This window comes from Uranotaenia lowii, chromosome 2, assembly GCF_029784155.1.
Source record: "Uranotaenia lowii strain MFRU-FL chromosome 2, ASM2978415v1, whole genome shotgun sequence".
Taxonomy (NCBI): Eukaryota; Metazoa; Arthropoda; class Insecta; order Diptera; family Culicidae; genus Uranotaenia; species Uranotaenia lowii.
In genome coordinates this window covers 224086767-224102575 of record NC_073692.1, presented here as the reverse complement: position 1 = coordinate 224102575, position 15809 = coordinate 224086767, and the positions used below count along the sequence as shown (strand labels likewise).

General features: G+C 42.0%; 1 protein-coding gene and 1 pseudogene across 2 annotated transcripts in view; both read right to left on the bottom strand.

The window, feature by feature from the left end:
* Positions 1 to 13090, bottom strand: part of LOC129746400 (cilia- and flagella-associated protein 251-like) — a 28559-nt gene extending 15469 nt beyond the window's left edge. The window contains exons 1-10 of one of the 2 annotated variants that reach the window (XM_055740039.1): positions 12934 to 13090; positions 12723 to 12878; positions 12402 to 12663; positions 11687 to 12196; positions 11427 to 11628; positions 8699 to 8838; positions 8354 to 8640; positions 8046 to 8291; positions 7783 to 7988; positions 7564 to 7723 (exon numbers count right to left, since the gene is read on the bottom strand). In XM_055740039.1, coding sequence (XP_055596014.1) covers positions 7564 to 7723; positions 7783 to 7988; positions 8046 to 8291; positions 8354 to 8640; positions 8699 to 8838; positions 11427 to 11628; positions 11687 to 12196; positions 12402 to 12663; positions 12723 to 12878; positions 12934 to 12999 — 2235 coding nt within the window. In that variant the 5' untranslated portion in view covers positions 13000 to 13090. The remainder of the gene's footprint in view (positions 1 to 7563; positions 7724 to 7782; positions 7989 to 8045; positions 8292 to 8353; positions 8641 to 8698; positions 8839 to 11426; positions 11629 to 11686; positions 12197 to 12401; positions 12664 to 12722; positions 12879 to 12933) is intronic. The other variant, XM_055740040.1, reaches the window with a different exon arrangement.
* Positions 13091 to 15177: 2087 nt separating this feature from the next.
* LOC129750194 (U6 spliceosomal RNA) lies at positions 15178 to 15290 on the bottom strand (annotated as a pseudogene).
* Between the last annotated feature and the right edge of the window lie 519 nt (positions 15291 to 15809).

The window sequence follows — 15809 nt, the reverse complement described above, 5'->3', positions numbered from 1 at the left end:
CTTTGCTACACCTTTCAAAATCGAATGATATTTTCAGAATTAACTCAAATTTTCATTGTTTTGTTGGCATTATTTTAAATCAAATTGTAACATAATTCATAAGCAACCGCTATAAAATGAGAGCTGCAGCTGGAGTATCGGATTGCAATCCAAAAATAACTTAAACTAATATTCTGAATCTTGATCTATAAATTTGTGTTAAAGATCTGATAATTTTAATCTGTTTCTTTAAGCTTCGCCCTAAAAAGGAGGGTCTCAAATAAATCGCACGCAAACAATCCAACTGTTAAAATATGGTTGTTTTTGCTTGATATATTCTGGATTTATGCTAAAAACTGATAAGAGAGCCCCCTCCTGTCCTTCCCTCCTCCCCCCTGCTGAATGAGGGGGGGGGGGGGTGATTTTTAATAATCATACCCATTTTATTCATTCCCAAAAATCTTCTTGTTTCATATATTGTTCCATTGGTTGATAAGTTCTTAAGCTTTACAACAAAATTTATATGGAACCCCCTCCGTTCTTCTCCTCTCTACACTGTTAAGCGTAAGGGTCTATAACAATCGTAGAAACATATCTCGTAACCAAGTACCTTTCCATGCCATATTTGTTTCCATTTGTTGGCTTCGTTAGCATAAATTGAGAACTAATGCAAACAAAATTGTATTGGGCTCAATTTGCTTGATCAGCTCTCCAGTTATACTGAAAATTGTAAGGAAGACCGCTTCTCCCCATTTTCATCCACCTTTTCGAAGGAGTGAGGGATACGAAATATTCATAGAAGCATTTCTCGTACCCAAATATCATTCCATGCCAAATTTGGTTCCATTTGTTGTTGTAGTTCTTGTGCTATGCAATAAAAATTGTATGAAACTTCCCTCCCTCTTTCCTTTCTCCCCGCTGGAAGAAAGAAGGGGTTTCAAACAATCATTAGAACATGTCACGCTCCCAAATAACCGCCCATGCCAAATTTGGTTCCATTTGCTTGATTAGTTTTTGAGTTATGTAAAAAGTTAAAAAGAGAGCCCCTCCCCCCTTTCTATCTCCCTACTGGAAAAAGGGAGGGTTCTCAAATAATCACAGAAATATTTCTCGTATCCAAATACCTTCCCATGCCAAATTTGGTTCCATTTGCTTAATTAGTTTATGCGTTATGTAAAAAAATATGAAAGAGGCCCCTCCCCCTTTCAACTGTAAAGAGGGAGGGGTCTCAAATAATCATTGACATTTTTTTCGTATAAATATACCTTCCCATGCCAAATTTGGTTCCAATATCTTGAATAGTTTTCGAGTTATATGAAAAATTGTAAGGTAGCCCCCCTCCCCCCTTTCTATCACCCCACTGAGAGGAGGGAGGGGTACCTAATATTCATTGAAATATTCTCCGTTCCCACATACCGCCTCATGCCAAATTTGATACCATTTGCTTGATTGGTTCTCGAGTTATGCCAAAAGTTGTCTTAATTTTGGGAGGCCCCTCCCTCCCTTCATGAGAGAGGGAGGGGTCTCAAACCACAATAGAAACCTTCCCCGGCCTCCAATACCCCCACCTGCCAAGTTTCACGCAAATCGGTTCAGTAGTTTCCGAGTCTATAGGGAACAGACAGACAGACAGACAGACAGACAGACAGACAGACAGACAGACAGACAGACAGACAGAAATTCATTTTTATATATATAGATAACAATTTCAGTTGTTTTTGTTCGGACCTTCTTAAAGGGCCTTCAAGCGTAAATTAACCGGATCAATTCAGAATTCGCGAAAACCACCATTACACAAATCTGAATTGTACTCCAGAAATTGAAATCTAAATAGTCTCAGTGATGACGAATTTTATATTTTTCTTATTCAAATCTGGATTCGGAAGAATGTCTAGTTGATCTGGTTGATCATGTGACGTTTCATTTTTAATGTTTACGTGGTTCCGTCGGTCAAATGCAAAAATTATGTGTTTGCAAGCTTGAATGCAAGTTTAAAGCTTGAAGACTTTTTCGCTGGTGGCAGCATCGTAAACAAAGAGATGATGTCCCAGACTACTTGTTCTAAAAACTACGCAGCTGGGTATCTTGATAGAATATAAATATCTTTGCTATCATCCAAACTCAAATATTAGAAAAAACATTAAAAATTGCAATCGAGCGCAACAACAATGGTTAAAACCGGTCATTATTTGACGAAACTGCATGCATTTCACATTAAGTGTCCTGGTCGGACATTTAGTCGCCTCAAACAGTGATGAATGTCACCCTTAAAAAAGTTAGCCAATTTTTGAAGCTTAATAACTCTCTTATCCTAACTTTAATTAAAATGCAACCTTCGGATGAAATATTTGTCATAATTTAGGCTTCAAGAAAACCCGTTTTTGGAAGAAATCGGTCGAAGGAGACAAAAGTTATTGACGAAAAACTGGATTTTCATGTTCCTCTCGAACAAAATGGCTCAAAATCCCATACAAACTTCAGGCTCGTTGAGCGACCCCTTCCCGTGATCCGATCTGGCCCAAATTTGGCATGGATCTTGTACTAGGCCAAGGATCAATTTTAGCCTGCAGCGTATAACTTTTTCAAAAGTCGGGTCATTTGGGGCAGTCTAATGTACATACATCAAAACAAAGTTCAATGAAAAAAAAAAAATCTTAATACACATAATTTTTCTTCGATTCTAATGAAAATTTGTACCTTCTTTTTTTCTTCCACTAAAAGAGTTAACATCCTTGGCACATTTCATTCACTTCATTATTTTATGTTTATGTTTTTATCGATGAAATCTAGGAGAGATAAGGGCATAACAAGCACCCAGGGCATAGTAAGCACTCCTCTTTTCTACAAAAGTACGTATTTTCTTAAATAATTTTCATGAGGATTAGTCGTACACACATCCTATAGCATTAAAATGAAATTTCCCTATCATCTTTTCAGAAATATTAAAAAAACAACAAGGTTCTCATTGACGAAGATCAATTTTGAGCACCGTAAAATAAGCTCTAATGATTTTCAAACCATCTTGATCTATAATGAACGCACTGAAACATGATTTACACATTGTTCGTCAAGTTTCACCATTATTAAGTTTTTTATTTATCTTAACTTTAACTTGTTGACTCGGGGCGAACAGAGCACTGTTAATTAGTGCACGATTAGCATTTTCTGTCGTAGAATCTAGCAGCGAATTCAACTCGATGAACTTGACTGGTTTACATCTGTCGATTTAGCCTATTGGTTTACCAGTAGGTAAATGGTAAATGAAAACGAAAAATCGCCTCGACTAGGAATCAAACTCGAGTCATCTGATTATCTCTCCGACACCTTAGTCAGATGAAACAAGTCAAGCTGTAGCTTTATAATACAGTTCACTTCATGGAGCCGAATTTGCTGTTAGATTGTACGGCAAAAAACGCTCATCATGCACGATTAATGATGCTTATGCTGCCCCAGGGGTGGTTCTCATTATACCCTTACAGTGACTGTTTTTCAGCTTTCGGCAAAGATTGTTAAAATGCATTATTAAACGGTTTTATCTACTTTTCTAACTTTCAGCCAGTTAGGAAGTAGACTTTTTCAGTGTCTTCACACGAAACAATGAAGTAACTCACATATTATAGCTGGTTTCTATGGTCAAATAGGCGTCCTTCTTAAGGTGAACATTATGCCCTTATCTCCTCTGCGTTATAATCACGGCACAATTGGATAACTACCCAACTTTGGTGACAACTCGCTAAATCTGTCAATTTTGGCCTTTGCTCCGCTGCTGCATATCTTTTGCCAAATCATAATTAAATTTAAATTTCACAGGAACATCTTCTATTTCCGCCCGAAATCCATTTGATGCAGGTTTTATCGTCGACAAGCAGTTGTATGTTTATGCGTTTCCATTATCTGATAGTCCAGGGTTTGCTCTGAAGGTTACCAACACCTTCTTCACGTTCACTGAAACGTTTGAATACATCGTTCACTGTTGATTTGGCTATGTTCTACGTTTTGGCGATTTGTATTGCGGGCTACGTTGGATTATCAACGTGGGAGTAAAGTATTTTTTTTCTCCTCTACGCTTCCATCTACACCCACAAATCAAACTCTACTCCAATAATGAACATCCTCGAAAGCTCAATTAACGGTATAAGATTCTTTGCCGGACCGGCATTAACAAGCTTTCTAATAACTGGCATGCGACCAAAGCATCCACCGGTCGCATGCCAGTTATTAGAAAGCTTGTTAATGTAGGTGACATTGATATAGTCGGCAGATCATCTGCGGCGGTGGAGGAGATCTACCGCAAACTGAAACGCGAAGCAGGAAGGATTGGGTTGATGATTAATACGTCCAAGACGAAGTACATGCTGGCCTGCGGATCTGAGACCGATCGAACCCGCTTGTCCAGTAATAACAAGGTCACGATCGACAGCCACGAGCTGGAGATAGTCGAAGACTTTGTTATCTCGGCTCACTGGTGACCGCAGACAATGACACCAGCCGTGAGATCCGGAGGCGAATTATCAGCGGAAGTCGTGCCTACTATGGACTCCACAAGCAACTGCAGTCGAGAAGACTTAGCCCTCGCACGAAGTGTAACCTGTATACGATGCTCATTAGACCGGTTGTTCTCTACGGGCACGAGACATGGATATTGCTCGAGGAGGACCTACGTACACTCGAAGTATTCGAGTGACGAGTGTTAAGAACCATCTTTGGCGGCGTACAGGAGAACGGAGTGTGGAGGCGAAGGATGAACCACGAGCTCGCGCGACTCTACGGCGAACCCAGTATCCAGAAGGTGGTGAAAGCTGGCCGGATACGCTGGGCGGGACAGGTTGCGAGAATGCCGGACGACTGTCCTGCAAAACAGGTGTTCGCTACGAATCCGGTAGGAACAAGACAAGCGGGGGCGCAACGAGCGAGATGGTTAGACCAAGTGGAGCGTGATCTGGCGAATGTGGGATGCCCGAGAAATTGGAGAACGGTTGCCATGGACCGAGTGAATTTTAGGAATTATGTTCGTCAAGTTATGTCGTGAGACGGAATACTATGTAAATAAAATAAAATCTAATAACTGGCATTATACTTCCTGCACAACCGCAATGCACATGTTTGAAAGAAACCAAATAAAACATATCCCATATCCTATCGCAAGACAAACTTACTTACTTAATGTTCCCGCGCCGATCCTCCGGTGCATAGGGCCGTGGTAAAAGACCTCCACATGTTGACGATCCGGAACCAGCGCCTTCACTTGGTCCCAGTCAAGATTTTCGTGGATATTTCGGCGGCTAGGCTTCGCCGCCACGAATTTCTGGGCCTGCCTCTACTTCGATGTCCTTCTGGATTCCATTCAAGCGCCTCTCTGCAAATCTCGTTCTCATCTCTTCGCAGCGTGTGCCCAATCCATCTCCACTTACGTTCCCGAATCTCGATTTTTAGCGCCCTTTGATGACACCTCATTTGAAATCCAATTGCCAGGCCACCAAGCGCGGATGATACTCCACAGGCAACGATTCACAAATACTTGCAGTTTTCTCGTCGTCACCGCATATGTGCTTCAAGTTTCGCACCCGTACAATAATTCGGATTTACCTTTGAGTTGAAGATTCAGATTTTCGTTTGTAGAGAAATCTGGCGAGACCGCCAGATGTTCCGGAGATTCGTAAACGCAAATCGGGCCTTTCTGATCCGGGTTTCGATGTCTTTTCTGGTATCACCATCAGGCGTTATCTGGATACCAAGATACTGGAAGCACTCCACGTTCTCAGTCCATCGTTTGAGCTGATCTGTTCGATCGGTCAATAGCTGACCTGCTCGGTCTTTTAGCGGCATTCTAGCATAGGTCCTTGCACCACTAAGGTGCCGAGAAATGTAATAAAGTAATCGGATATCTCCATTGGCAGCGGCTCTTCCTCCATCTTCGGCTAGGGACTTTGTTCAGGCTCTCTGAACTGCCTCAACAACTTTCAAGCTCGTTTAACTGCCTTTTCCAGCTCCGCAGATCGTAAGCGGGCGGCTGCTTTGGCTGACCCGGTACATGCTTGCTCGATTCCGACTTTCGCCTTTCTCCGATCATCGACCATCCTTCAAGTTTCACCCGACATCCATCCACTTCTGCTTCGAAAAACTTTGCCGAGAGTAATAAAGGCATTCTTGATTCTATACCACTGTTCTTCGACTGTTCCGTCTGTCAGCAATTTCGAGGTTCGGGCTATAAGTTGTTCAACGTATGCCCTTTTCACCACTGGATTCTACAACCAGCGGACGTCGTATCGACATCCGACTTTCTCCTAGCGCCGGTGGACACGCGCAATTCTCAGTCGTATCTCGCCAAGGACGACGTGATGGTCAGATGCAATGCCTGCGCTTCGTTTGTTTCGGACATCAAGAAGGCTCCATCTCCATTTTCGGCTGATGCAGATGTGGTCAATTTGATTTTCTGTTCGGCCATCTAGGGATACCCAAGTGACCTTATGTGCTGGTCGATGGGGGAAGAGCGATCCGCCAATCACCATGTTGTTGTTGCCACAAAATTCTACAAACAGCTCTCCGTTTTCGCTCATCTGTCCTGGGCCATGGCGCCCCATGATGCGCTCAAAGTCCTGATTATCGGAGCCAATCTTTGCGTTGAAGTCGCCTAAGTGGATTTGAATGTCACTCTTCGGCATTTTCTCAACCACGCTGTTCAGTTGACTGTAAAACTGCTCTTTCTCCTGCAAATCGGCAACGTCAGTTTACGCATAACACTGGACCATTGTTAGGTTTCTAACCCGTGTACTGAATCTGGCTACGATTATTCTTTCGTTTACCGGTTCCCATCTAATGAGGGCCGCATGGGCCTGCGGGCTTAACAGGATTGTGTCTTGTGTTCTCCAGTGTTAGGCCAACGGACTTCGCTCAGTCCTAGAATTTCAAGCTTGAGGCGGCTAGCTTCTCTAGCAAGTTGTGCCAGCTTGCCTTGTTGGGCAAGGGTAAAAACGTTCCAAGTTCCGATTCGTCTCCGTGTTTTCATGCTAACAGTCGTCGCCAAAGTTCCAGGTCGGTCATTTCTTTCGGATTCCTTAACAATTTTATAAGTCGGGAGCAGCATTGATTGTTAGCCTAAGGTCTCGTTTTGCACATTATCCACCATTTACTAGCCATTACAATACAAAGCAGGATGGAAACAATCCTCCTCTATGGGTATATCGTTGGTCAACTTTTAACTTCAAACAAAATTATTCCCAATATTTTGATTTGATTGTACATTTATACATTTTCATACATTTTTAAACAATTCGGATGTACAGTAGGATCCAAAAAGCATTTTTTATGTCTGAGAATTCTGGGTGCTAAGCATCTATATGACAGCTTAAGGTATGAGAAACCAGTTTATATTTCAGAGACTCAAAAACTGATGAGGTTGCATTGGTTCGATTTTTGAAAATGGCGTTTTTTCGACACTTTCGTAGTAAAATTCTCATACCTTATTTTAACCTGAAAACTTATTAAAACTTTTTTTTTTAATTTTCTGATTTAAGTTTAGAGGCAAGGGGGAAAGCTTGAGAATCATTGATGGAAAATAGAAAGAAAAATACTGTATGTTCTTACCGTTAATTCTGTCTCTTCTTCGCTGTGTTTCGGGGATATTTGGTTATAGAAGAAAAGGCTCAGCATCTCCTTGACGTAGCATCCAGTTTTACCACCCGGCAGCAAAGAGCAGTAGGGATCCAGTCCCGTGCCACAATACTTGAGGTTTTCGATCAGGGGACTGAATTGAGGAAGAAAATAATAATTTCAATTTTGACCGAAAAGTTCAGTTGAACTTACGTGGTGTTGATCTTCCACTTGCTCACAGCATGATCACCTTCGCCATAGCACAAAACGTAACGGTCTTCGACCAAGCGAATACCATGAAGCTTTTTCGGATGAGCAAATACTCCCATGCACTTGTAAGGATTTCCATCAATGGGTAGTTGGTGTATGTAAACGTTATTATCGGTCATAAATGAGATAAATTCTTCTCCTGGAAGTAGCTGCAGGGAAATAAAGGATGAGTTAAAATGGGCAAGCTCATATTCGTTGAATCTTACGTTCAAACTTCGAATGGGTCCATTCAGGTAAGGTGCCAGAAATGTGTGCATTATGGCAAAAGTGTCGAGATTAAATATTTTAAATTTGAACTGATCGTTGGCTATGAGCAAACGTCTCTCCGATATTCGTAAGAAAGCTGTTGTATGGGCAGATTGTTCTATTTTGACTCGAGCTCTCACGCAGAGGCTATCCGTACTCAATAAAATGTTAGTCTCTGCAGTGTCTAGATGGTACTCTATCAAGTGCTACAATCAAAGGGAATTAATCTGAATTCAGACTAAATGGAACTACTTTTAAGAAAACATACCCTATCATTCCCAATCGTCAGAAAAGCCGACCAATCGATGAACAGCATGTCAACCACATTGTGTGAAATGCATTTTCCTGTTAACTTCCAGCTATCGCTATCGCGTTCCAGGACACCGACGGATCCTTCTGTGTCGGTGAAAATACAACGTTTCGAATCGGGGGCAAACACCAGAAGGTGAATCTTTTCGGTACCAAACTCCAACGGGCTGCCATCCTGAATTAGCATGGTGTCTGGGTTGATGATCCAGATGAATCCATTCTCAGCGCCACCTAACAGAACTGATCCTAGAGAAAAAGACTAGTGCTACAAAGATGGTGTTAAAATGACTGGTCTAGTTATTACCACATGGTGAATATCTTAGGGCTGATATTCGCCCTCTGCGTGTTCTCTCTATGGGGATCTTTAAGGTAGATATGGCATTTTTTGTCGTCAGGTTATACACAGTAAGGCTACCGTTTCCATCGCATGCACAAAACCGGGTACTGCAACGAAACATGGTTAAATGTTGTTTGTACTTTAGTGTTCAAACTAAAATGGTAATGTCTGAATGACATAAAATCGGATTTGCACCAGGAGAAGGAATTCAAACCGACAATCAGTGCGCACCAGCTGATCAACGAAATCGGCCTCAGACTAATAGATTTCACCGCCTCCAAACCAATGGCCGAGCATAGTACCTTTTCTAAGCACCGTCTTCCACTCAAGTACACCTGGAGATCGCCGTACCAAACGCAATCAAAGGTCGACCACGTTTTGATAGGCAGCCGGCACTTCTCGGATATCATCGACATCAGATCCTGTCGAGGCGCCAACATCGAGTCAGACCATTATCTGGTGAGGGTGAAGATGCGCACAAAACTCTTCGTAATGAACAACATATGAAGTCGACTCGTTTAAATATCGCACGACTGAGGTCGCAGCAGACTGCCGGCAGAGGGCGAGCTGGTCGAAGCCCCTCTCGAGAACTGTTGAGATACCATCAAGACAACCATCAACAGCGTTGTTCATCGGGCATGTAAAACGAACTCGTCGGAACGACTGGTTCGATGATGAGTGTAAGAGGGTGATGGACGAAGAGAACGCCGCGCGGTCGGCAGTAGTGTAAAGAAGCACTCGTTGAAACGTGGAAAATCACCTACAGCTAAAGAGCGTCGTTCCCAAGAAACACAAAAGTTTTATCATAAACTCAACGCATCCCGCAAAGGCTTCGTGCAGCAAGCCGAAATGTGCCGCGATAAGGACGAAGGCATCCTGCCAGACGATCGTGAGGTGATCAAAATGTGAAAGCAGCACTTCGATGAACACCTGAACGGCGCACATGCAGGAGATCAAGACGATGTGGAAAGATAACTTCATCGCCGGCGTAGCCAACGACGAGGTGGAGCCACTCCCATGAGTAAACTTAAGGAAGCCACCGGCTGAATAGCAACAATTCGGCTGAGAAAGATGGCATCTCAACTGAACTCATAGAAATGGGCCCGGGTAAGTTGGCCGATCGCCTATTCTGGCTGCTGGTCCGGATCTGGGATACAGAACAGCTACCGGAGGAGTGAAAGGAGAGGGTAATCCCATCAACAAGAAGGGCGACAAATTGTACCGTGAGAACTACCGAGCGACTACTGTCCTAAATAACGCCATAAGCAAACAGATTCGTGGGAAATCATCAGGCCGGCTTCACGGAGGGACGGTCTAAGACGGACCAGATGCTACGCAAATTTTCCAAAAATGTCGTGAACACCACGTCCCTAAGCACCATCTTTTCATCAAAGCCACATACGACACGATCGATCGGGATGAACTATGGAAAATCATAGACGATAACAGCTTTTCCAGGAAGCTGACTAGACTGATCAAGGCGACGATGGATGGAACGCAGTGCTGTGTGCGGATTTCGGGTGAATTGTCGAGTTCATTCGAATCGCGCAGGGGGCTTCGACAAGGTGATGGTCTATCCTGCATGAAGTTCAACGTGGCGCTAGAAGGTGTTATTCGACGAGCGGTGGGCGAATTGCGGGGCACGATTTTCAACAGATCCAGTCAACTTATCTGCATTGCCGATGACATAGATATAGTCGGCAGATCATCTGCGGTGATGGAGGAGATCTATCGCAAACTGAAACGCGAAGCAGGATGGATTGGGTTGATGATTAATACGTCCAAGACGAAGTACATGCTGGGTTGCGGATCCGAGACCGACGAACTCACTTGTTGAGTAATAACAAGGTCACGATCGACAGCCACGAGCTGGAGATAGTCGAAGACTTTGTTATCTCGGCTCACTGGTGACCGCAGACACCAGCCGTGAGATCCGACAGCGAGTTATCTGCGGAAGTCGTGCCTACTAAGGACTCCACAAGCAACTGCGGTTGAGAAGACTTAACACTCGCACGAAGTGTAACCTGTACATGACGCTCATAAGACCGCTTGTTCTCTACGAACAGGACCTGCGTAGTACACAGGGAGTATTCGAGTGACGAGTGTTAATAATCTTTGGCGGCGTGCAGAAGAACGGAGTGTGGAGCCGAAGGATGAACCACCATTTCGCGTGACTCTACGGCGAACCCAGTATCTAGAAGGTGGTGAAGGTTGGTGGGGTTGAAGGTGGTGAAGGGGCACGCTGGGCAGGACACGTTGCAAGTATGCCGGACGACTGTCCTGCAAAACAGGTATTCGCTACGAATTCGGCAGAATCTAGACGAGCAGGGGCGCAAAGAGCGAAGTGGTTAGACCAAGTGTAGCGTGATCTAGCGAAAGTGAATGTACGAGAAATTAGAGAACGGTTGCCATGGACCGCGTGATTTGGAGGAATATTGTTCATAAGATTATGTCGTGAGACGGAAAACCATGTAAATAAATAAAAATAAACATGCTATCCATTCGAATGTTTATCAGGCATGTTAAAAATAATTGAAAAACATGGAATATATTAAATTCAACCTTAAACAAAACGATTTGCACATCACGTTATATATTTAGCTACGATAAATATGTATTTCTTAAGTGATTCGAGACTCATCTAACAGCTTTTGAAAAACTCGATCGATTATCTCAAATGATTTGCATTACTTACCTATCTGGATGAACATCGAAAGCTGTTATGATGCTACCGGAGGGATAAAACAGTTCCTGAATTTTGTTTTGCACAATATCCACCTCGTGAATGTGGCCAGCTTTAGTAGCCATCAGAAAGTTTCTAACAATTACTGGCTGTGCAGCTAGCGATACATCTCTCGGAAGCGATTCCAGATTGATTACTTCTACATCAGGATCTTCTTGAAAAAAAAACAGCTATTCAATGGTATGAAATGCACAATTTTCAGAACAACTAACCATGGTTTTCGGGAGTTGCTTCAAGAACAAACTTTCTGGGTTGAATATTGAACGAAATCGTCCTTACCGGTTCCGGTTCTTCTTGCTTAAACCAGTACAGAATTCGCATGTGTGTATCGTAGAATCTTATCTCACCATCGTCATCACCCGTTATTAGCTTCTGGTCGCAGTACTTGATCACATTTATGGAAGCGTACTTGAGATGCAGATATTTAAGAAACTGTTTTCTATTTGGGGCTTCAGCTTTCTTGTCATCGCTCCAAACTATTGCCATGCCAGCACCGGTTACGGAAACAGCCCGTGGAGTCTCCTCTACAAAGACTGAATCGGTATACTCCTGAAAACTGTGCTTCTTGGGAACCTCGATGCTGAGCTTTTCGTTCTTGTGGTCATAATAACCAAACGCTATTCCACTCTCGAAAGTAATGATGAAGTGATTCAGTTTGGTTGGATCTGCGCTGAACCGGATATTCCGGATTTTACCCAGACGATTAGGCAACTCTAGAGTATCTATAAGTGTGGTGATTTCAAATCGTAAAATTTAATGGTTATTTTTAAAACGCAAATGTTTTATACTCGTTCAAATAATGAAACAAAAAGCTTCCGAAATTGGTCTCTCTGGAGCCACTATTACAGCAAAGTAAAACTTTTCTATACCGATGTTAGGAACACGCATATAATCAGCTTAATTTACGTTAATCCTTTTCATATTTACCATCAGGAGCATCATTCCCGACGGTCCATTGCCAAAGCTGCAACAGGAAACGGGTGCTAGCTATCAGCAGATATTTGCCGTCATGGCTCAATCCGATCGCACTGATTTCGCTAGTTTTAAACGGTTCGTAAATGGTTCGAATCGCCATCGGAGCTTTGCCGGGATCTGCTTCCCGATCCCAAACATTCACACAGTGGACACTATCGGACGACACGACAAAGCGACCGGAACCCTCGGCAACGATCATGTTGATAGGATTTTTCTAGAATTAGCAAGATACAAATAAATCAAACTACAAACGGATTAACAGTTGCAACTTACATGCCCAATCAATGTGTGTACCACTTCGGATTGCTTTTCGGTTTTGCAAAAAACCACCAGATTGCCGGTGGCCATAACAAATTCTTTGGTGCCCTTCTGGGTGGTGAGGTTGAGCAGTGGAATGCGAGGATTGAAGCCGAATACCCATTCAGGAACCTGGAACAAAGTACATTAGCAGGTTCTATACAGACATTTGATTTTGGAGCCTCACCAAGGGTTGACATCGATGATAGGAGCTGGACACATTATCGGAACTGTACGGAACAATTTCACTCATCTTAGATGCATTCAATCAATTTGTTAAATAAATTGATATCGAAAATTCCACAAAAATGTGATGGAATCTTTTAAAATAGAATAACAGTCAATACGCGATAAACAACACGTCTTCTATTCAACGGTTGCTAGGCTGAATGGAATTTGACGCGTGCTCAATAGAAGGGAATTGCTGTTTATTTTCAAACTTGACGAAGATTCGCTGTTCAGCGAGGTGCAACATGTTTTGAATCTAGTCTAAATAATAAATTTTTGAATCCTATAGAAAACAAATCAGGATTTTATCGATTCCCCCCCCATTTTAAGCGCCCCAGTATACCCAGAAGGTATACTGAGAAGAACATTTGTATAGCATATGAGAAGAAACAAATGCATAATGGGCACCATAAGCAAGACGTATACTTTTTCATACTAAAGACCTTTAATATTTGAGTTCTATCAGCTGAAGTATTCAGCCACCAAAGAGGTTCATTTGCTTTGAGACTGGAAACTTGAATTCATGTTTCAAAGCTAAACATCAGTCTCAATTTGAGACACAATTAGCAGAAATATAAACAGCGTCCTTATAAACAAAAGCTCACGAGTTATATGAAAGTAACGAAGTACACTCTAAATCCACGCACCTTTTTACACATAAAAATATTTTTTAAACACTCGATCGAATTTTTCTTATGATTTTTTTTGGTGGATGATGTGACACGCTTCAGCTAAAGCAGCTTTCGAAGCATTTTTCAACATTTTCCAGCCCGGATCACGGTGTCTTTTTTTTGGACCTTTAAAAAGAAAAATTCGGCATCTCTGAAAATTTACCACATTATAGAGGAGACTCTCATCTCACCCATCCAACGCCAAAATCAGGAAGAAAAAATTGATCGGAAGGCCTTGAACAACTTTTTATTGAAGATTTTCGAACAAAATAAAGTGAAATATTGAAGTTTTCGTTAACAATTTTCCTAGAACTTACATATTATTGAGCTCAGATGTATTGAGATTCTTTCAAAAATAAATAATAACTTCAGAAATTTTGGCTAAAGTGTCAAATTTATCAAAAAAGTTGGAAATTAATAATAATAAAGGTGTTTTCTCTATGATCATTTCTATGGAAGACAGAATGTAGTATTGATTTGATTCAGATTCTTCAACGGCTAATTTGATTGTCTCTGTGTGCATCAGTGCGAAAATATTACTGCGAGGAAATTATTTGCACAGGAGTCTAAATGGGTGCAATTTTTGCAATATATGCTAAGGGGCCGTTCAAATATTACGTAGTTTTCGATCATTTTCGACCCCCCTACCCCCCCTACTTAACACATTTTTATCAGATTTTCTATCAAATATTAACAAACCGTAAAAAACTGCTACACCGCCTCCACCCCCCTCCCCCCCCCCCTAAAAGCTTTACGTAATATTTGGATGGTCCCTAATGGATTTTTGTCTATTTCCTATTGACTCGGGAAGTACTAAACCGATTTGCTTGAAACTTTGCAGGCGCTTTAAAGACCTGGATGGTTTTAACTATGGTTTGATATCCATATCTCTCATTAAAAGGGGGAAGGGGTCTCCCAAACAAAAGTCAAATTGTACCAACTTTGGCATAAGAGGGTATTTGGTTACGAGGAGTGTATCTATGAATTTTTGGTATCCCTCTCTTCTCCCAGTGGGATGACAGGAAGAGAAAGGGGGATCCCTTACAATTTTTCACTTAATCCGAAAACTAATCAAGCTAATGTAATCATTTTTTTTATTTACAAAAGGTTTTATTAAGGCATTTTACTTATAAAGCTTTTATGTGCCGGTAGTATTTTTCCTAACTTTGGGTTAGTAAGAGGGGGCCGTAATCGTCGCGGCTATTCAACTGTTAATGCGAATCTTATTATAGGAAAGGAAAGAGGCGATTAACTGGAGTCACTTCCAAGAACAGTTTCCGTTAGGGTCCGGTGGTGGCTTCCTGTAGCAGTGGTTTCGATAGCTACCTCAGGGTTTTCGACTTCCTGGCCAGCCTTCTTTGTGGTGTTGTAGGACCCGTCGGATGAAAGTTTGTTCTAATAAATGGACGAAACGAGCATTAGATAGAGTACAGACAGAGGGGAAGAGGACTAAACGACCAAGTCAGTCAGTTTGAGATATTTGTAGATGGGGTACAAATAATCTAAGTCAAAGTTTGCCTAGATGTCTAGAAAAAAATAAGGAACGCTTCACGATTTTGCATGTCATCCTTGCGCAAGGGCCATGCTAATCTTCTCTGTATCGTTCCAATTTTAGTATCTATATGTCCAGCCGAAGCTAGGACATGTAATCAATCATGGAAGGATATTTGAATACGAGAAATGTTTCTGTTATTTCTTGAAACCTCTTCCTACTTCCAGTGGGAGTATAGGAAGAGAGAAGGGAGGCTGAGATCTTGAATTTTCAATTTATTCCTGAAAGTTATCAGTTCATAAGTCGCACTCAGAAAATCGACACAAATATAATAGGATTTCGAAACAAAACTTTTTTTTTAGAGTAAGTGGGTAACTTGTACGTCGTTTGATCGGTAATCAGTTATCATTAATTTCCATATTTGCAATTTAATTATAGAAATTGATGATGATCCTGATGAAATTCTTCCTCAATTCTACTTTATTTTTACATTCGTAGTATTCCGTCTCACGACATAACTTGACGAACATAATTCCTTAAACTCACTCGGTCCATGGCAACCGTTCTCCAATTTCTCGGACATCCTACATTCGCCAGATCACACTCCACTTGGTCTAATCACCTCGCTCGTTGCGCCCCTGCTCGCCTTGTGCTCGAATACCTGTTTTGCAG